Source organism: Asparagus officinalis, chromosome 2, assembly GCF_001876935.1.
Source record: "Asparagus officinalis chromosome 2, Aspof.V1, whole genome shotgun sequence".
Taxonomy (NCBI): domain Eukaryota; kingdom Viridiplantae; phylum Streptophyta; class Magnoliopsida; order Asparagales; family Asparagaceae; genus Asparagus; species Asparagus officinalis.
This window is the reverse complement of record NC_033795.1, coordinates 42,776,742-42,798,860: the sequence shown is the minus strand read 5'-3', so window position 1 is coordinate 42,798,860 and position 22,119 is coordinate 42,776,742. Positions and strand designations below refer to the sequence as shown.

The 22,119-nt window shown below is 34.8% G+C and overlaps 2 protein-coding genes across 2 annotated transcripts in view; one reads left to right on the top strand and one right to left on the bottom strand.

Moving 5' to 3' along the window:
- Positions 1-8,524, bottom strand: part of LOC109830724 (suppressor of mec-8 and unc-52 protein homolog 2) — a 15,671-nt gene extending 7,147 nt beyond the window's left edge. Inside the window, exons 1-8 of the mRNA XM_020398086.1 lie at positions 8,332-8,524; positions 6,685-6,825; positions 6,539-6,588; positions 6,246-6,360; positions 5,158-5,206; positions 4,962-5,051; positions 1,760-1,828; positions 1,552-1,675 (exon numbers count right to left, since the gene is read on the bottom strand). Coding sequence (XP_020253675.1) covers positions 1,552-1,675; positions 1,760-1,828; positions 4,962-5,051; positions 5,158-5,206; positions 6,246-6,360; positions 6,539-6,588; positions 6,685-6,825; positions 8,332-8,378 — 685 coding nt within the window. The 5' untranslated portion in view covers positions 8,379-8,524. The remainder of the gene's footprint in view (positions 1-1,551; positions 1,676-1,759; positions 1,829-4,961; positions 5,052-5,157; positions 5,207-6,245; positions 6,361-6,538; positions 6,589-6,684; positions 6,826-8,331) is intronic.
- LOC109830723 (protein trichome birefringence-like 11) lies at positions 15,244-18,404 on the top strand. Its single transcript, XM_020398085.1, has 4 exons — positions 15,244-15,569; positions 16,360-16,755; positions 17,273-17,431; positions 17,842-18,404. The coding sequence occupies exons 1-4, from the start codon at positions 15,355-15,357 to the stop codon at positions 18,221-18,223; spliced, it is 1,152 nt and encodes a 383-aa protein (XP_020253674.1). The 5' UTR covers positions 15,244-15,354; the 3' UTR covers positions 18,224-18,404.

The window sequence follows — 22,119 nt, the reverse complement described above, 5'->3', positions numbered from 1 at the left end:
TATATATATATATATACACACACACACACACACACACACACACACATACATACATACATACATATACATACATACATACATACATACATACATACATACACATACATACATATATAAATTTTGTTTGTTTATGAACCAAATACTAAAAACTATTTATTTACTCATATGAACTACCCAGTTGACATAACCGACAGCAAGACGAGCAATCAACAAATCATTTGTTAATTATTTCTTTGTCTTCACCTTAATTATGAATATCTTGCTTCTGGATAATAAATTATATGGATATCTTTTCCTGGTTACTCCTAAAAGGTACAATCACAATATACTGCAAAACATAAAGAAAATAAAATCTATTATCACATTATAACTAACGGTTATTTTGTATGAATCAAATTGAGTCTGATACAAGAAAGGCCCACTAATGTTAATTTCTCGTTAGAATCTAAATTTGTTTAGCCTCTAGGGAGCAGATATACATGCAATCTTAGAAGGACAATTGCACCTCTAAGATTATGGAAATTTTTTCTAGCCTCTCAATCTAACTTTTTTCTAGCCTCTCGGGGGAAGATACACATGCAATCTTAGGAAGGTAGTTGATACTTATCTCTTCTTCAGAGTTGGGGAATAGATAGGATTATTACTATAAGTAACAAGGTTATCCCTTTACTTGTCCAAAGAGTTGTATTAGTAAACCCCTCTTTTTTTCTTTTTGCGTTTCTTATTTTAAATCCTCTAGAATGGTTGTTTTAATCCTTTTGTAATTTTGCATTTGGCAAATTAAGACAGTTTAACTCACTTTATTCCCTGTGTAAATTTGTGTGTATGAGTGTGTGTGTGTTGGTTCTTTTTTTAGGTGGGGGTTGTTTTCTTTTTTTTTATGTTTTGTTTTTTTGTTTTGTTTTTTTTTTTGTGTGTGTGTGTGTGGGTTAACACATTGCCAAACAACACTAAGAAATAAAATTGGTGTCATCCTCCTCTTATTATTTTTTTGTTTTTTGCGTGAGAGACACAGAGAGGTGGGCACCAGAGACTCATAAAATACAAAATAATGTAAGGTAAGCTTGGCAGAAATTGATCCCATTCCGTCTTCTAAATCTGAAAGAAATAGTTTCAATATTGATTATTATTTAATGCTACCCACATCAACTTAAGCACCTTCCTTTTTTTTTAAGTAGACTAACACCATATTAGGCTATTAATATTTTTGATAGAAGATTAATATTAATTATGTTTATTTACATTTCCACAATAATTAATATTAATTATGTTTATTTACATTTCCACAATAATTAGTTATGCATTTAATTATATATTGTTTATAAATTAATATTTTCCCCCAAAGCCCTAGAGTCAAATCCGGTCACCATGATCACCCCATCTGCCATTTTCAGTCTTCCTTCTAAGAAGATTATTAACACACTCAAAAGCCTACATCAACACCATCAGTCTCTTGCCCTCCTCAAAACATCAAATTTATCCCTCCCAGGTACCTAGTTGGAATTCATATCATATAACTGACACTAAGTAATGAGAAATGTGAATACGGACCTTTTGAATCTTTGTCCTTTTTCTTTTTCTTCAGGAGCTTTCCTGAAGATCCAAGTCGAAGATATGACATGATTTTAGCTATTCGGTCAAGAACTGAACTGTCCACACCAACAGTAACCATCTCCTGCAATAAAAGAAAAATATGAACTTATAGATACTTCAAACATAGAAAATGAATGAATCGTAAAAGATAATGAAAAGTAAGGACCTCTGGAACCGGGCAGTCGGCTTTGCTTCTATGCAGGGTGGTAGGGATGTCATGAGAAAAACTGTCCTCCTGCCAGAAGAATAAGTAAGTTTTGATGTACAAGAACAAGTGAATAAAAGGATAAATTTCACAAAGACCCCCTTAAGTTTGAGCATTTCTCAGATAATCCCCCTTAACTTCTAAAATGTCATAAAACCCCCTTAAGCTTTGGGGCTCTCAAAAAAACCTTCAACTTTCTACGTTTTTTTAAAAAAAAAACTAAAGGCATGAACACAATGTTCACTGGCAAAAATATTCCCGAGTAATTTTACCCACCCAGTGAAAATTGTGGTCAGCAGCGTTAGGGGGATTTTTTTGAAAATGTTGAAAGTTGAAGGGCGGTTTCTAAGAACCGCAAAACTTAAGGGGGTTTTGTGACATTTTGAAGTTAAGGGCGTTATCAAGAAATGCCCAAACTTAAGGGGCCTTTCGGAAAGTCAACCTGAATACAAAATACAAAATGTCAAAGCCTCCAATAAGCATACAGGATTGGAACATGCAAGTCCAACTGTCCAACTATAAACATATACAAACGCATTTCCTAAGTGTACTTACTGTTACCTTTGTATTCTTAAGGGATCAAAATTATCAGTGCATAATCTCTCTAGTAATACACTGTGCTTTTCTAGATGCATACAGCAAGCTTCCTACGTACAATTCTTTTCAAGAATATAAATAACTTTAAATTCTGCAGAATTCTAATCATGAGCCCAAAACGTCTAGAAATCCTATGTTTGTAACAAGGTTTACTAAAATTCTGAAAGAGAAACTCAGACCTGAAACTCTTTGAAACTTCCATAATGAAACCACATTCAAGATTGAATACCTAATACCAACCTGAATTGGGGTCTTCCAACATTGATATATTGATCTATTGTCATATGCTTAAAAAATAAAAAATTATACTAAACCCTTACCCTTGACAATGAAAACCAGTTGTCTAAGAAAAATAACCTGACAAAAACATTTCACGCATGTGCTAGATGATATATACCAGTATACAAAATATTCCTGCATGTTTTAAATCTGGATTTCGAGTGAGCGAGTCTACAAAGAAAACGACAGTCTGCCTTTGAAGCGCGGTACGGATATGGAGTCGGTGAGCTTTTGAACCCCACTCTAGTCTTCTAGCCTCGTGAGCAGGCTAGTCGAGAGAGAAGAAGAAGAAGCTTCTCACCCGAACCCCACTCTAGTCTTCTAGCCTCGTGAGCAGGCTAGTCGAGAGAGAAGAAGAAGAAGCTTCTCACCTAAGTGAACTACGAGAGTCAGTCTCTCATTTAGGAGATCAGCTCAAGCGAAGGTCTTCCTATTTTGGATTGGAGCGGCTAACTTCAATAAAACTATACAAAGGAACCTCATGACCAATCCTATCAACTGCATGACCAACCACGATGAATCCTGTCATTATGTACATCTATCTATACAGAGAATGGAATCTAAGTATCAAGTGCAGAGAGCTGTAACTTTGCAGATTGGATCAAACCTGACCATGAAACAATTCAAACTTAACCTGAGTTTGAGGTCAAATATTTTCGTTTTGAGTAAGATACAGTTTAAACCCTGACCCAATTTTAGATAGGTTGGATTTAGGCTAAGATGCGTGCCAGCTAACCCAACCCAACCTGACTAAAGTACTTAATGCCAACCAGCTAGTTTCATGAAATAGCAAAGCCAACTCTTCATTTGTAACTCATGGATATCAATATATACAGGCTAGTGCTTATATAAAAGGATGAGATCCTTAGAGATTACATGTTGTGTCAAAAGAAGCAAGTACTTTATCAAAAGAAATTGAGTATTTAGCAGTCATAATGTGGTGATTAAGGACTGTGTATGGCAGTAGTGCTAGCAACTTGAGTGAGAAAACCCATCTCCCATTACAAAAGGCTCCGTGAAAGCTCAGCACATTAATCCCTTATCCCTGATATAATGACAACACAACATAGTAGGTCTGTAGAATAAGGCTCTTTTTGGTGTATGTTTCTTGTTGATTATATCATTCTACTTAAGAGGATGGAAACAAACCAAATCCCAGACAAAAAGGAGAATCTGTAGAAATTAAAAATTTAGAATCGCGTAGGAGAAAACATTCTATAAAATGTAATTTTCAGTAAGGCACTGAGAAAGGGAGGATATAGTCAATACCAAAAGCAAAAAATATGACTGATCACTTTTTTACTTGCAATCAAAAGCTCGTCACTAACGTGAGCTTATGGAGAATGTTTTCTTAAGAACTAAGGCAGGATGGCTGAAGTGGAGAAATGTCCACAGTATTATGTGATCATATAATAGTCCATGAAGTGAACAGAATTTTCCACTAGATGGCTATAAGATCAGTTATAATTTAAAGGAAAAATGTCAAACATTCAAGAAAAATTATGTTCAAGAGATGAATTTATCTGAAAACGAGTAAGCAGCCATTGTGAGAAAAGACTGAATGTGTTCATTCGTGGAAAATTAAGATAACATCAATAAATGATAGAAAATTAGCCAGATTAAGCATGTAAGGAGACTATTAGAAGCTGCAAATGAAATATGAAGGCTTCTAACATAGCTGTGCCCAGATTAAGCATGTAAGGAGACTATTAGAAGCTGCAAATGAAATATGAAGGCTTCTAACATAGCTGTGGAATACCAGGATAAGGGATAGAGCAAAGAAGCTTGAATAGAAGCTGCAAATGAAATATGAAGGCTTCTAACATAGCTGTGGAATACCAGGATAAGGGATAGAGCAAAGAAGCTTGAATTGAAGCTGCAAATGAAATATGAAGGCTTCTAACTTGACTAAATATTCATCTACAGACAAACAAAAGAAAAAGAATTCAGAGAGCCGACAAAAAATTGAGATAACAGTATTCATTATTATCATTTTGCAGCAGAATTCATAAGGTAATCCACCAGATTTGACATAAAGAGTATACAGCTCTGTTTCAATTCGATTTTGCATTCCTTTTCGTAATTAGAACCAGTACAGAATGATAAATGAAAACATATAGAAAAGATCATCCATATTGAGCTCCTAGTGTCATAACGATCTCTAGACAGATGGATGCTTGAGTGACAGCTGCGTTAAAAAACTAAAACAAACAGTAAACATGCAGGAATATTCTACTTACTAAGATCCAAGAAAACAATGAAGAGGGAGAATCAAGAAAAGTGTTACCATATTAAAAATAAATGACATTCGACCAGGAAGAAACATCTCGTTAGCCTTAACAACGGTCTGTGGCTTGACCATCCACTGGTACACTGACTGTAAGATAAACATTAAGTAACTAAGAGATGAAAGAAAGTGTCTCATACCACTACCACAGCATGATGAAAAAATGAGCTAGTTTATGATTTCTAGGATTTCACACCTTTGCAGTTGCAGTACGAAAAGAGAGTTGTTTATCATCCTTAGATGCTCTGGAAAGTAAATAATAAAAGAAACACCCATGTTAGAACTACATGATAAAATAAGGTGCAAATCATTAGCCACTGAAAACATAGATGAAAACTGACTGATATAAAAAAAGTAAACAGAATACATGCTCCAAATATTAAATTAGTAGCTGCTATGCCACTTGCCTAGCATATGAATATGTAAAAGTATAATCCCAAGTTAGGCACTAGATATGTCAGTGAAAAACAGTTAACCTGCAAGTTATATTAACAAAAGACTGACGAAATTTTTCATTATAATATCAATTTTGGCTCTTCGGATTATACTATGCAAGGTTATTAGATGATATTATCATCACATAGATTATAATTGAAAGTATAACTGCAAATGTATTTGCTAGAATGTTCCACTTATATTGTATCACAATTCCGAGTATAAGAGAAATTTGGTGGATTGACGCTCTGCGATATGAACTTAGGATTATGGATACACAGATCCCTACAGACTAGAAATGGCTTTTCCCCCCTTCCTATGAGGCATGCCCAATTTTCTGAACAGACACTTGGTCGTCCAAAAGATAATAGCTGGTGATTATTAGTTGGTTTGACCTTTCTGTGAAGCCTTTCAAGCAATGTGGTCCACCGAGGGACTGATTGACAGTAAAAGCAAACTGATCAAGACTCAATGGATGAAAATTTCAGGTCATCTGGCAGTTTATTAACATTATTGAGCCTGAATTATTAGACATCTTAGTTAGTTAATGCAAGACAAGCATATGTGAAAACAAACAGAAACCAAAGAATTGAAATCCTTTATTATGTAGTTTAATCAGACATAGGAATTCCTTAATTTCCCTAAATAATCAGCTAAAGCACTATTAAAGACAACTGTCTCTCAGGAAAAATTACATTTAAGCACTAGAGATAGACAGTGTGAATTTTTTCGCAATCTCCACATCAATAGAAAGGTATATCTATGAAAGAGATGACCAGCCATGTGAAAAGATGATCAGCTGTCACAAAGTATTTCCCCTACAAAAATCAGGTGTGTAAGATCATGCACCTTGCATTTCCATCCTTTTCATCTTCATCGTCTGGTTTTTTGTCAATTTCACTCCGAACCTTGTTAAGTAAAGCATAATCCAAACCCTTGACCAAATGTGTATGCTCTACGTCCCCTGAAGTAAGCAAAATAAAAAGAAAAACAGAGTTACTAGACCACATATTTTAACTAACAATCGTCGAAACATATTTTTTCTTAAAATCTGACTCTTACAAATTTATATTCTAAAAAACAAGAAAACAGCCTAGGGGACTAATTAACTCAATCTGACAAAGAAAAATCAGCATACTAACCTCCAAGATACTTGCTATTCTCAATGGATATTTTGTGCGCATCAGCTATTCTGCAAAGGTAATGTTGTGCAATATAATACACTTCAAAAACTATTAACAAAATTGTGACTTTTGACATAGTTATCAAACTTGACAAAATGATTTACCTTAAATCAACAGTCCCAGGAGGTGCTACTGCATGAAACGAACCCAACTCAGTTGGCTCATAATCAGGGTTCAGGTCTTCTCTGCGTTCCTTAGCACGGTCTCGGTACTTTGGAAGTTCCGCCTCTTCTTGTTTTTCCTCTCTATTAAACAGAAAGCATTTTACCTTAGACTTTCACACAAAGAACCAATCAACGAAAGAAAAGCAGGAAAAGAAGGTCAACCTTACAAGCAACATAAAAAGTTGACAGTGTCGAATACACAACCAAAATGTAGTTATCGCGTATTGCAACCATTTGTGACATGAAATAGTTATAGAAATATATAATCAGAAGTAACAAGTACATCTCAGGATGTATTTTGATGACATTAAAATATATCCCATGTTAAGCAAGCATTTTCAAGCCAGAACATGGGAGCTATTCAGATATCTTAGAAGAAAGGGAGTTATCAAGAACTAATGGTGTTCCCTGCCAGGCATGTATAACTGCAAATGTTAACTGCTAGGTAATTGCTCAGGAGAAGAACCAACCATCATGGACCATTATCCACTGGCTCAGTCCTTTTATATGTATAAAGCAATAGGTATCATACACTCCTATCGTGAGTCCTTGTCAGACATGTATGATTGTTGTTCTCTACGTACTTTTTCAGAATTTATCATGTGTTGGTCTGTCATGTTGCGTTGTTAATGTGGGTATGCGTGTATCCATGCAACAGCTAGAGTACGATCACTTTTCTCGACTTGCTTTGAAATTATAAGCTTATATAAAGAATTAAAGATAGGTGTTGTTGATAGATTATTGAGCCAATTAGCTAGTTCAGTTGAAGAATAACAAAAAAAGGCCATATTAAGTGAGAGTATCCGAGCATCAGACGACAAACAACTTTTTTATGCAAAACTTCAAGGAGTATGCTGGCTCCCTTCAGCAGAAAGTAAATAACAACAGCCTCCAAAGTCAAAGTATAAAGCCAACTGGTCCTACTCCCATTGTTTTAAATATCCCTAATATAGCCAATATATCAGCCGACATATCCTTTTATAAGCCATGTCGCAAAACAATATGGTCTTGATATCCTTTACCATGCTTTGCAATTTTGGGCGATATATCCCCAGTGTGACTGATTTATTAGGTGATATGTTGGCCGATATGTCCTTTTATATGGCTTGTCCGGGGAAATTTGGCCTAAATTCTTACACCCCAAATTGGGGTGTAATGGAGGGGAAGGGAAGGAAGGGGAAAAATTCCCCTTCCTTCCCCTTCCTTCCCTTCCCTAAGTAAACTCCCAAACACACCATTAATGTTTTTTAGCAACAAGTCCAGTCCTATAAAGTTTTTTAGTAAAATCTAGTAGGCTCTTTTTCCTAAGTAAGTTTATATAATTGTTTAGTGATCCTAATCTTATATAATTTATATTATTGTACGCGTAGATTTCATGGAGTGTGTTTAGATAACATTTTACAACATTATACTACATATTCACATTTCTAATCTTATATAATTTATATCATTGTACCCTAAGCTTCTTATCGAAGTTTTTTCTTCAATTATGCACCTCTCTTCAATAATTTCTACAGTTAGCCCCCAAAATTAAATTACAGCAGAATAGAATTTTTTTTTTTTTTTTAAGTGAGGATGAGAACTCACTTCCTTCGAAGCATCTTCTCCTTGTGAAACTTGCGCGCTGACGCCATGGCCGAAACTTCGAAGCAAAACGAAGTAAGAGAATAGAGATGGAGAGAGAGGCCGTCGGAAAAGAGACGACGTCGCCGGAGGAAATCGCCGAGAGCGGGAGAGGCGATGAGGACTCAGTGAAGGGGACAAATCGCCGGGAAAACCTTGAGCTAGGGATTTTTATGGGATCATGTAAGGGGCCTGTGAAACGAGGTTGGGCTTGGGCCGTTTGATAATGAAGATGGGCCCGTAGTTGTCGGCAAAAAGCAATTTTAATATATTTAGGCACGCGGAAATTGGCTGGCCCAAAAAAAACGACACATGATTTTGGATTTTTTTTTTTTTTTTGGTCCGTTTGCAGTTTTAATGCGAGGAATTTTGGTTGGGACAGGATCTCCGAGTTCGAACCCTCACCTCAGTCTTGTGAGTTCGAACCCTCCACCTAGGGGTGTTAACGGAGCGGATACGGCTCGGATATGACACTTATCATATCCATATCCGCTTACCTATCTCGGATATGAATACGGATACAGATATACGTCGGTAAGAAAAATTCATATCCATATCCGCCAAAATCGGATACGGTTACGGATATAGATGCGGATATATAAACGGATATGCATGCGGATACAAAAAGGATATGAGAAAACTAGATAGTATTCAGAAAAATATAGTCATATGATACAAAAAGAGTTCGTTAATATGTTCATTATGATTGAAAAGCTAAGATTGGACATCTTGATCATCAAAATTAACCACAAATCCATAATCTAAGAATCGAAACTATCGTAAGAGTATGACCAATATGTATTCGGGTATTTTCGGATACGGATACGGATATTTCACTACAAAACCATATCCGTAACCATATCCTATCAGTTATAAATTTGAGTAACCATATTCGTATCCTAACGGATACGGTTACGGATATTTCCTCGGATACGGATACGGATACGGTTTGGCACCCCTACCTCCAACATATGTTCCAATGCCTACTAATTGAAAAATTGGGATAGACATGTCATAAGATATAGATCGATCCTTAGCATTGTAAGCAAACTAAACTTTTATAAAGAAGCTTTATTTAGTGCATGAAGGTTAACCTTATGGATGAGCCTTTAGTGTGATGAAGAAAACATGTTTATATCATTTTGAAAATTTTTTAAGGATTAGAAATATGGATTCCTATTTCTCTTTCGGCTCTCCTTTCTTCCTTCTTGACTCTTATCCTAATTTTCATCACATTCCTTTAATTTTATCCGTACATTATGACTTCTAGTCTGTTTTATAAATACATAACATTGGTCTAATTAACATTCTATTTTATCAATACATAACATTTGGTCTAAGTGATGATGTTATTTTTGGTTCGTGACGCAATCCGTAGAACCTACCTATACTATCCATCTATTAATTATACCTTCGTCTATACTATACTATACTATACTATACAAATAAAATAGTTGTCATTGATTGTAAAGCTGGAAGCAGCGGTGAAGCCAGGAATTTTTTGATGTGAGGTAAATGTAAAATTATAGCAGTACATTAAGTTCGTATTTAGCCAAAAGCTATAAAGTATTTATGCTAAGGTGAGGCAAAATACGTACTCACAAGATCATATAGAAAATACCAATTGCACCATAATTCTCATATTGCAGAATTCATATTATTATTATAAACAAGAAATTAACTAAGTTGTGATTGACATTCTTTCATTGAACTAAACTTATCTACAATTGGATTTGTGCTAAGTTTCTTAGTAATCCTTTTACTATGTACAAGATCAAGGAATCATTCAAGAATTAATGTTTCATATTGTTCTGAAGCTTTGTCTTTACCATCTTCATGATTAAAAATGCCCATTCAGTAGTTGTCATTGATAAGGGAAAGTAAGCACAAGCCTAACCAATCTTTTTAAATGATCATAGATGATTTTTTTTCATAACCATAAACTACATATATTAATTCTCATATTACAAAATTTATATTATTCTAACAACAACTCATCTATAATTAGATTTGTGCTAAATTTCTTAGCAATCCTTTTTCTATATACATGATCAAGGAATCATTCAAGATTCTATTTTTTATATTGTTCTGAAGCTTTATCTTCACTATCTTCACGATCAAGAATGCTCATTCGATAGTTGTCATTGATAAGGGAAAAGTAAGCACAAGCCTAACCAATCTTTTTGAATGATCATAGATGATTTTTCCATTACCATAAACTATAAATACTAATTCTCATATTACAAAATTTATATTATTCTTATAACCAACAACTTATCTATAATTGGACTGTGCTAAATTTCTTACCAATCCCTTTTCTATACACAAAATCAAGGAATCATTCAAGAATCTATTTTTCATATTGTTCTGAAGCTTTGTCTTTACTATCTTCATGATTAAAAATGTTCATTCAATAGTTGTCATTGACAAGGGAAAAGTAAGCACAAGTGTAACCAATTTTTTTGAATGACCATAGATGATTTTTCCATAACCATAAACTACAAATACTAATCTTTTTGAAGACATGAAAAGTTGACTATAAGCTATAAATTATACCATTAAATCTTATTCCAAACAATAATAAAAATCAAGGGAACAATTTTAAGTTGTATATACTTTATATAAGTTAGAATAGGAAACAAGATGAAGTTCTTTGAAATTATGTGCCTTTATCTCGGTACGCCATATGATGAACCAGTCAACTGGAAATTTCAGATTTAACGTACAACATTTTGAAAGAGGAAACCATTGTTTGAAAACAAAATAACTTAGTGTATATATATTGTCTTCGAGTATGGGTGTTGCACTATTAACTACCGAACAAGCTACATGCCCGCAATTTAGTTAATAGGCCCACAAAGCTAGGCCCAAAACATTGCTTTTATTTCATAAAAGCTCATAGGCCCAAAAACTTANAGTTATATCACTTTTATATTACTATACATAAAAAAGTAGAATAGGGATCCTCTCAAAACGCCCCGTGTGCAAGTGAGCGGTTCTGAACTGCAAAAACAGGGATGGATAATCACAGGCTGCCCCTATTTTTCTCATTTGCATCTAAAAACAACCAGCTCGCATGCATGTAGTTCTGAGAGAATCTGAACTCAAAAAAGTGGTCCTTTCCTTGTAAATTGCATGTACAAAATATCTATTGAAATGGACCCCCACTGTTTTATATATAGTAGTATAAGAAAAATACATGCATCTCAATTAACATAAGGTTAATTGAGTTCTGAGAGAATCTGAACTCAAAAAAGTGGTCCTTTCCTTGTAAATTGCATGTACAAAATATCTATTGAAATGGACCCCCACTGTTTTATATATCCTACAATTAATAATTTTTTTAAAAAAATTCTCTATACTTCTCCATCTCAATTAACATAAGGTTGCCAACTTTGTCACTTTAATTATTCATTTATAATTTATAATTGCGTTTATCAGTACCAACACTTTGATAATTAGGCCATTAATTGCACGGACCCCATAAAAAACTAGCTGGCTTTAAATCCAAGTGAACCCCGTGTATGTTTTAGGCTCTGTTCGGCAAAACTAGCTGAAAGCTGCGAGATTATACCTGAAAGCTGTCAAGCTAGCTGAAAGCTGTGAAATTGTAGCTGAAAGCTGATAGCTGTGTAGCTAGCTGATTGACTAAAGCTGTTTGGCAAAAGAAGCTGTACAACTAGCTTAAATTTGTTAAATGACTAAAAAGGACATGTAATATTATTGATATAAAGTTAGAATTATTAGGGCTAAAAACGGAAGAAAAAATTGACAGCTCATTCCCAAAGACAAACGCTACTTGAGATAGCTTTCCAAAAGCTACTTGTAAAAGACATAATCTTCAAAATAATCTCCTCCTATTTTTGATCACCAAACAGCTCTACTAGCTTATTGACCAAGTCAATAAGACACACACTCTTAGATAAGACATTTTTTTTTTCCAAACAGTACCTTAATCACGTTAGTCAAGTTGTCTCACGTGCGACCCACATTCCTTGGCTCTTCGAAGCTGGCCGTCACTTCTCATTTGGGTCAACGAACTTAAGACTTTCGACATTATCGAAGCAAAGCATCGCCAAAACACTTGCTGGCTGGGCTCCTTTCCTTTCTAATCAAGGCACCTAAAAAATAAAAATAAAATATCTTAATTAGACGTGACTTCTCCATATAAATCCATGAAGTAAGGGGGTAACATGAAAATAGATTAAACAACATTTTTTTTAATTTATAAGGGGTAATATATTATTAAATCTATAGTATAATATTAGTGAATATTGTGCTGCTACGATCGTAAAGATACGATACTAGCGATTGCGCCGCTAAAATATTCGGGTTGTATTAAAATTAACCGTGTAACTGTACTGTTAATTTCGCATGCATGTTGATGTGGTGATTCAAAATCGACAACTAAACACACGTAAGAAAATATATTTAATTACTTATAAAGCGGGTGTCTGGTTTGTGGGTTGCATCTCACAGATTTTATTGCATGTATGGGGCATGAGAAAAATTATACTCAAAAATCTTAATTGTTTGCGCTAAGTATTCGAAGGGGATTTGCATGAAAACCAAAATCCAACCGATTACTGTTGGGGATTCGAAACAGTCAATCCAGTCGGTACCCTTCCGGATCTTGTGCTAAGAGAAATTACGGGAAAGATAAACATGAAAACACACACTAAATTTAACGAGGTTCGGCAACGTGCTTACGTTCTCAGGAGCCACACCACATAATTCTTTAATTAATTGAAGAAGATTACAACGCCAACAAAAAGGTTTTTTTAATCTCTCTGAGATCTCTCTAAAAAATCTTTTCAAACCCCTCTTTTTCACGTGTCCTACAAACCCTAGAAACGTTTAGGTATATATAGGATCCAAGCCCAAAATAATTTCCAAAACGAATTAGGAAACTGGAAAAAACTAACTTCGGTCGGCCGGACCATGCTAGTCGGTCGACCGGCCAGAGCGACAACTTCCTACAGGGTTGCCGTGCATGTTTTCGATCGATCGGAATGCTCGTGTCGGTCGATCAGTCAGAGCGAGTTTCTCACGCTTGTTTCCTGCAGATGTCCCGGTCGACCGGACTAGGTTTTTCTTGTTTCCTTCGTTTGTTTGATTTCAGGTTTGGGTCTCCACACCCGAGACCAACAATTACTTTATTACACAATAATTTTGTCAAGAATATCTAGCTGAAATTGGGGATCCGACTAAATTCAACGGAGTTTTTAAGAGATCATATCTGATACATCTATCCAGCAAGACCACTCTTTATATCTGGTACATATAATAATATATTTGATAAGAACATAATATCGTAATCTTATAGACCCCATTTGTCTATATATAGTCGCATACATGATTTTCTATGGAGGCAGCTTCATAGAATGTTTGCCCCAAAACAAGACAAGTATGCACGCCGTCCACACGTAAAGACCTTTACCCATTTTCTCGTGTGGACCCACACGCCGTATCCAACCAACTGTTGAAAAGAGGAGCGAGTCCCAAAATTTAGTCGTACATTGCGGTCCGTGGCCTCGGGTCCAACAAAGAGAATTAGGACAGCAGACGTATTATCAGTAGAATTTAATTAAAACATGTATTTGTTGTTGTTGTTTTTTTTATTCTTTCACATTTTCTGTTTTTGTATTTTTATTTTGGTCAACGACACAACAATAACAGCGTCGAGCTGCCACCTTTTTCATAGTCGGCGTTCCTATCTTTTTTTAACAGTAAAAAAAAAATTTAGTTTTTAACGTTTGGTAACATATTTTCAAGATATTAACAACCGTTAGACAGTTATAAGTATCTGTGTCGATTTTAGTAAATCAGAAAAAGCTTTGAATTTTTAAAATAGGCGCTTTCCCTCCTTGTTTTAGTTTCTTACATTTGGTACATACAAAGAAGTGGGGTCCATAAGAATTCATGATTTCTCTCTGCAATTTATAAGAAATTGTTAAACTTTTTAGTGTATAGTAGTACAAGAATGGTACAGTTATCATTACCCAAACAAATATTTTACATAATCACAGTCACAGACGAAGAAAAAAAAAAAAACAACTCATTTTGTTAAAGACAAATTGCAGACAACCCTTCATCTATATCTTTTGCTGCATTTACCACCCATCAAATATTTTATAAACATCTTGAATTCACAGGGGGAGCGAGAGTTACGCAATTTATTCTTCTTTAGGTGCTCGAAGTATAATCGGACAAAATGATAATTGAAACTAAAATCTAAAAAGAAATGATACTAGTACACACTCAGTCACATCACAAGTCAAAATTTTTTCAAGTGGGAGCCCTGTACTGTAACAAGAGAGGGGGTGCGATCAGTGATGTGACTGAGGGTGTGCTGTAGCGCCACTCAAATCTAAACTATCGTCACGCTAGTCAAGTTGGTAGGTGCGAATCTCACTATTGTTATTTCCGGCAGCTACTTTCGCTACCCAAGGTGTCCCTCGTATCTGGCGTCCCCCAACAAAAAAAAGGAATGGACAAAAATACAAAAAGTGACAAGTATTTTCTGTAAAACAGTTAAATGTCAAAAGGATGCATCTGTAAATTTACCTTTTTTTTAAGTCTCTCCCTTCCAAGCTGTCGAAGCTCACGATAGAAGGGTCCCCCACAACTTCCCAAAACCGAACCCCATTCTCTGAAAATAGCACTCCACCAACACGACAATAAAAGATAATGCAAAAAAAGTTTTCCTCTTTTCTAAATTAAAAAAAACAATTCATTTATTACGAACTTCCCCCAACTTCTTCCCCCAATAAATCTCGCACCTTTCCTTGTAATAACTCAAATTTCCAATTTTTGCCCGATTCCGATGGTCATCTCACCGGAGCAGAACCCTAAGTCGCCATCGCCGCGGTCAGCGCAGCTGCGGTTTTCCTGCTGCTGCTGCTCGCTTGCTACTTGCTCGCCGGAGGTGCTAGGGTCCCGGAGGCTGTCTCCGGCGGAGGCGGAGGGTGGAGGATTGGGCTGGGGATGGCGAGGGTTAGGAGTGGCAATTTTAGCAGTTATGAGCTTGGTGGAGATTGCGATTTGTTTGAAGGTGAGTGGGTTTGGGATGAGAATTATCCTTTGTACGATTCTAGGGATTGTGAGTTCTTGGATGAGGGCTTTCGATGCTCGGAGAACGGGAGGCCTGATCGGTTGTATACCAAGTGGAGGTGGCAGCCGGCGGGGTGTGATCTACCAAGGTAATAGATTTCTGTTATTGATTCTGTTTAGTTCGAGGATTCGTGGTTAATTTGGTGTTGGGTAATGGGGGTTTTGGTTTAATGGAAGAGGAAAGTTGTTGATTTTGAGATTTGATACGTTGGATTTGGGTAAATGTGAAGGTTAAGGTGTAGTTATTGTGCAATTTATGAAGCCATATGCTCAGTTATGAGAACTGATGCTATATTTGCTAGGTAATGAATTTTCGTTGATTAGGAAGGAAAAAACCCCCCACAAGTCACTGAATCTGATAATTGATACATTTGATTTATATAAAAGTTTTTAAGTCTATACCGTGTTGTTTCTGCGTCTTATAAGAGTAACCTCGTGAACTTTTTTTCTTCTTTTTTTTTTCCTTTTTTTGGAGGGAAAATATGATGATATAAACTATTCCCTTTTGAGTTACTTGTCTAAGCTGAAATTTTTTCCCTTTTGAGTTCAGAATTGATACGATTTTCGAAAATTACTTGCTAGCTAACGAATACGTCTTTTTTTTTCTTTAGAGAATTAACCAACGAGTTATTGATTTTGATATTTCATACATCTGATTTGTATACAGTTTTCGAAGCTTAATATGTTGTTCTGCAGCATATGGAGTTTTTCCCCCTTTTCCCCCCTTTTTCTGATATTTCATACATCTGATATCCTGTTTAGGTTCGATGCGAAGAAAATGCTGTTTTTACCCCTTAATATGTTGTTCTGCAGCATATGGAGTTTTTACCCCTTTTCCCCCCTTTTTCTGATATTTCATACATCTGATATCCTGTTTAGGTTCGATGCGAAGAAAATGCTTGAGAAACTAAGGAACCGGCGGTTGGTTTTTGTAGGAGACTCCATTGGCCGGAACCAATGGGAGTCTCTCCTCTGCATGCTTTCCTTGGGTGTTGCTAACAAGAGTTCAGTGTATGAAGTGAATGGAAGCCCGATAACAAAGCACAATGGATTCTTGGTTTTCATGTTTAAGGACTATAACTGCACAATTGAGTATTATCGGAGCCCGTTCCTTGTGGCTCAGGGTCGGGCCCCACCTGGATTACCTGAAAAAGTAAAGACCGTGCTCATATTGGATTCCGTTGATTGGATGTCCTACAAAGCGAGATGGCGGGATGCTCATGTGCTTATATTCAATACTGGTCACTGGTGGAACTATGAGAAAACTATCAGAGGGTAATTTCTAATTATTACGTAAAATTATATTATACTTATACACCCGTGCATATACATTTTTTAGAATGTAATACATACACGTAACTTGTTTACTTTTCATGCTCCTTATAAAGGTTGGAATTGAGTATGATATAAGATTTAGGAGCAAACCATCAAAAAAACTATGAGGAAGTATGTCTTAAAATCAACTTCATCTTACATTCTTACTAGATTTTTTTAATTTTATTTTTTAGATTAATTTCAATTCTTTTTAAGAGGATGATATTTTTCAAGAGGGAAAGTTTCTTATTATCATATACATTAAATATACTTGTACATCCATGGACACATTTTTGGAATGCATATATGTACACAACTATTTTTGATGCTCCTATACTTAAGCTATTTCATGTGCCATATAAAGGTTGAAATTGAGTATGATGTAAGACTTGTCAGAGGAGATTATGCTTCTGAAAAACTATGAGGAAGTATATTGCAAAATCAACTTTATCTTACTTGATTTCAATTATTTTCTCAGAGGATGTTATTTTCAAGAGGGAAATGAGGTGAAGATGGAAATGAGCGTGGGAAGTGCATATCATAGATCTATCATGACATTGTTTGATTGGATCAACAAGGAAGTTGATAAAAGTAGAACTCAGGTCATCTTTCGTACATATGCTCCTGTCCATTTCAGGTTAGTATAAACCTATCATTCTTCAGTTTTCATCTTCCGTTTAATTTCTAAAAATCATGTTCAAATGTTGATTTCCATATAAGCATTTGTTCTAGGGAATTAGCTGCAAATCTATCATTTCGATAGGACATGTATTACCAAAAACAAATTCAATGTTCGGTTGACTGCAAAAGTTGTTGAATTTAATTTTCATTGCAAATCAAGTGTTTCTGTAGCTTCTCTGTTAAATAATTACAGTTTATGAGTTGGATTGCAACTAAATAATGGATGTAGCATGTTGCAGTGTTTTTCTTCGAAATATATTGTTGCTAACCAAATATTAGAAGAATAAATGTGGTTGCAGCATTTGCTACTGCTGCTATTTTTCCTCTCAGTCAAACATCCTCTAATACTGTTTAAATACTCTACAGGGGTGGAGACTGGAGAACTGGAGGTAGCTGTCACTTAGAGACTCTCCCGGATTTAGGTTCATCACAACCCTCGTCAAAGGATTCGAAGTACTATGCCCATTTTCTGAAACCATTCAAAAACACTACATACTCTATCAACTCTCCAGCATTAGACATCGAAATCCTTAATGTGACTCAAATGTCAGCTCAAAGAAAGGATGGACATCAGTCTGTATACTACCTCGGCCCATCGGGCCCCGCTGCACTTCACAAGCAAGATTGCAGTCACTGGTGCTTGCCAGGTGTCCCTGATATCTGGAACGAGCTTTTATATGCACTATTATTAAGATCGGAACAAAGAAGAAGTTTGAGAGTCCATAGAAATGAACCTGAACAGAGGTGACATATTGTATGTAGTTCCGATGTTGTCATATTCTGGCACAAAATGCCTGGTTCTGTATGTCATGAGCAGAAAGCAAAATGCAGAAGTTGGTTTACCCGTGTAAATATACAGTTGGAATCTGTATGTCCCGACGATGAGGTATATATGAAATTGAAATTGTAACGGTACAACCGTACACGTACATGTACTGATTTTCCATACTTTTGAGTATCAAAAACCAGATGACCATAATTGCAGATAAACCCCTTGAATACAGCTTTCGTAGGACTTACCACCCCTCGATAATTTTGGCTGAGCAGCTACCACCCCTTGGTAATTTTAGTAGAACCTGTACCCCTGAAGTCTCATTTTGAGGGATGAATTGTTCGTAACCCCGTATCCTTCATGAATTTCCGGGTGTTGAGATCCTATTAAACTAACAGAGGGTGATAAGTGCTACTAAGTCAAAGATGAGGGGGTTTATTTGCGATTTACTTGAGTTTTTACGAACATGCATGGAGAGTGCTGTAGGTGTAGAAAAGATATTCCGATAATTCGATGCCGTCTGAGATTGGTACTAAAGTAATTTTCCGTTTTAAACCTAATATATAAGTATTTTTAAACAAGTCCCGCAAGTTTATAAGTTCTTTTAAATCCCAAATTTAAGAGTTCTTTTATATAAGTTCCCTAGATAAAAAACCAGAGTATTCCTTTTGGATCTAAAACTAACGGGACCAATCAGGAGAAAATATAACATGTGACATTTTCTAACCAAGATCAATGGCTATCATAGAGATGCATTAATCATCCCATGATTTTGGATCCAAAGTTATTTCTCCAGAAACCACCGGCTTACTCCAAGTTAACTAAATTCCATGTTGCAGAGGGAATTAAATGAAAAAAAATATATATCTCTGTCATTTCAAAGATATCTCCATGGATAAATTCCATTAAGCTAGCAAAAATAAAACAGAACTAACCATGCCAACAATAGAGATGATGCCATGCAGGAAATTACGGAATCATCTCTACCATTTTAAAGATAATTGTAAAAAAGAAAATACAACTTTGTAAAATAAATTATAGTGATATTCGATGACTTAATGAAGGCGTATCATTAAAAACATTAAACTATCCAAAAACACGACTATGATCATACTCCCTTTAAAAGTACGAGTTCGGGAAAATTTTTTGATAGACAAAAATACCCTTAAAATTCAAATACTGATCCATAGACCTAAATTATCAAATCCCGCTTCCTTTTAACTAACCTCCAATCAAAATTTTCGTTTATAGACTGATATCTAATATGCATGTATATTATTCAATTATCTCATACTTTGGCGAGATTTTTTTTTGAAATGTTATACACTTTTGCATGTAAGCCCTTCATATCTAGCTATTTTCATGTTTACTTAATCCTAATGCTAGGAGAATTTTAGATCAATTCAATTTAATAGTCTTTATGAATTTGTTTTATCTTTTAAGCAGGAGTTGGATTTGTTCATTATGTATATTATTCAATTATCTCATACTTTGACGAGATTTTTTTATTTTTTTATTTTTGAATTGTTATAGCGACTTTTGCATGTTAACCCTTCAGAGTTGGATTTGTTTGTTATATCATTGTAGAGTTACTATTATCATAGAATTTTTAATAGACCACGTACCTTATATATATTGCTCATCTTGCACCCGCGAACATAAATGCAAACAAATTAAGTAAGCCCTAATTAAGCTTGTTGAATATTATTATTTAAATAGAACTCTATTTATAATTGTTATCCTCTCTCACATGTAACATAACGTACCAATATATATAAACCAAGAAATTACAATAATTTTCTTAGAACATTCGTCTCCTTCAATAAGTATGTATCTTTGTTATTTTCTTCTTATTAGGTTATTAGATTATTTTAAGGTAATTAATTATATTGTATGTTTGTATATTTCATCTTTTTTAAGATCAAAAAATTGTAACAATTTTCACAACACTTTCATCTCCTTCAACATGTACGTGTCTTTGTTATTTTCTTCTTATTAGATTAAATTAGATTGTTTAATCAATATGCATGTATAATATTCAATTATCATATGCATGTAGAACCAATATATGCGTTTAAAAAAATTAAGAAATATTTTTAAATCCTATATCTTGATTATGGGCAGTGTTATATGTGTTAGGAATCTTGACCCCAAGATTAGTTTATTTTGATGATAAAAAATATTATATTGTGTGTATTATGTGTTAACATTTGTTTTGCAGTATCAGAGCTATATCAACAATTATTTTTAAAGAGATACTCAAGACATAGATGAGTTCAAGGCAAAATGAAGCAAAGAAGAAAATATACTTTATTGTCAAAATGTAATTTTATATTTTCTTTGCTTAGAAATTTGTACAAGCCTTGATCACTCACACACATGCACACACATAGTGTTAGAACACACTAACACATGCTTAGTGTGTTGGTTAACAATAGAAATCCCCTATGTTAGCCATTAGAGTTTATAAATATTGGGTGAGTCTTAAAATATTTTATTTACACCCCTTATCAATTAGAATCTGGAAAAACTCAAAAGATCAAAGTTGTAGGTCTCTTCAAGAGCTTTCCAACAAATCTTAAATCATCTCATTCCGATATCGGATGAGAAAGTTACAGTCAAAATACTAAATAGAAAAATTCCAGAATCTGAGTTTACAATGTAGTCGACTACTATGCCTTGTAGTCGACTACTGAGCAATTTTCTGACTTCACAGAGTCTGTTTAAACTCAGTGTAGTCGACTACTATGACTTGTAGTCGACTACAGATGCAGTTTTTTTTTCAGATTTCAGGTTTTAAATAAGTGACTGTTTATAGCCGTTTTGTGGACGTTAATTGGGTTTAAAATTATGTCATTTCAGAGGCTATAAATAGGTTTAAACATCAGAAAAAAAACAACTAAGTTTTGCACTTGCAAGATCAAACATTTTGTGCATATTCACTCTCTAATTTTCCAGATTTTCATGCTAAGTGTTTAGAAAAAGAGAGTTTCTGATATTGCCTTGGTTTCAATCATTCTTAGAGATTGTATAGGCAATATTCAGAGAGTTAAAAGAATCCTAAGCCACTGCAGCACTTCACTACACATTCAAGGCTTATAGGATCAATTGTATTCTTGCTTCAAAAAGGATTTCTCTCGGGTTTGAGAGGGTTGATCTCTTGGTTTAGAGATTGGGTGGCAATTGGCATGGTCTTGTCAATTGGTGTTGCAATTTGCATGGTCTTGCAAATTGGTCAGGTTTGCTTTTGATTTTGTAAGGTTTCAAAATCATAGTGGAAATCTCAAGCGGGATTTGCTTGGGGACTGGATGTACACCGGGGAGGTGGAACCAGTATATATGCTTGTGTTTGTGATGTTTATTTTCTGAGATTGTCATTCTTTCTTTGCAATTTATAATCTACTTTGCAAACTCACACTCTAGTGTTTAAGTGTAAAGCTTCCGCAGATTTTTATAAGAGCGCATTCTATTCTTAAGGGTCACGATCCTACACTTGGTATACATAAGCAAAATCAGACCCTACAATATGTATATGCACGAGTTCGTGAAAATATTTTGGTAGACAAAAATATACTTGGAATTCAAATACTAATCCATAAACCTCAATTATCTAATCTCGCTTCCATTTGGCTAACCTCTAATAAAAAATTCCCCTTATATATATTGTTCATCTTGCACCCGTGAACATATATGCAAACAAATTAATTAAGCACTCATTAAGCTTGTTGAATATTATTATCTAAATAGAACTCTATTTATAATTGTTATCCTTTCACATGCAATATAACGTACTAATATATATAAGCAAAGAAATTACAATTATTTTCATAGCACTTTCGTCTCCCTCAATAGTTATGTGTCTTTGTTATTTT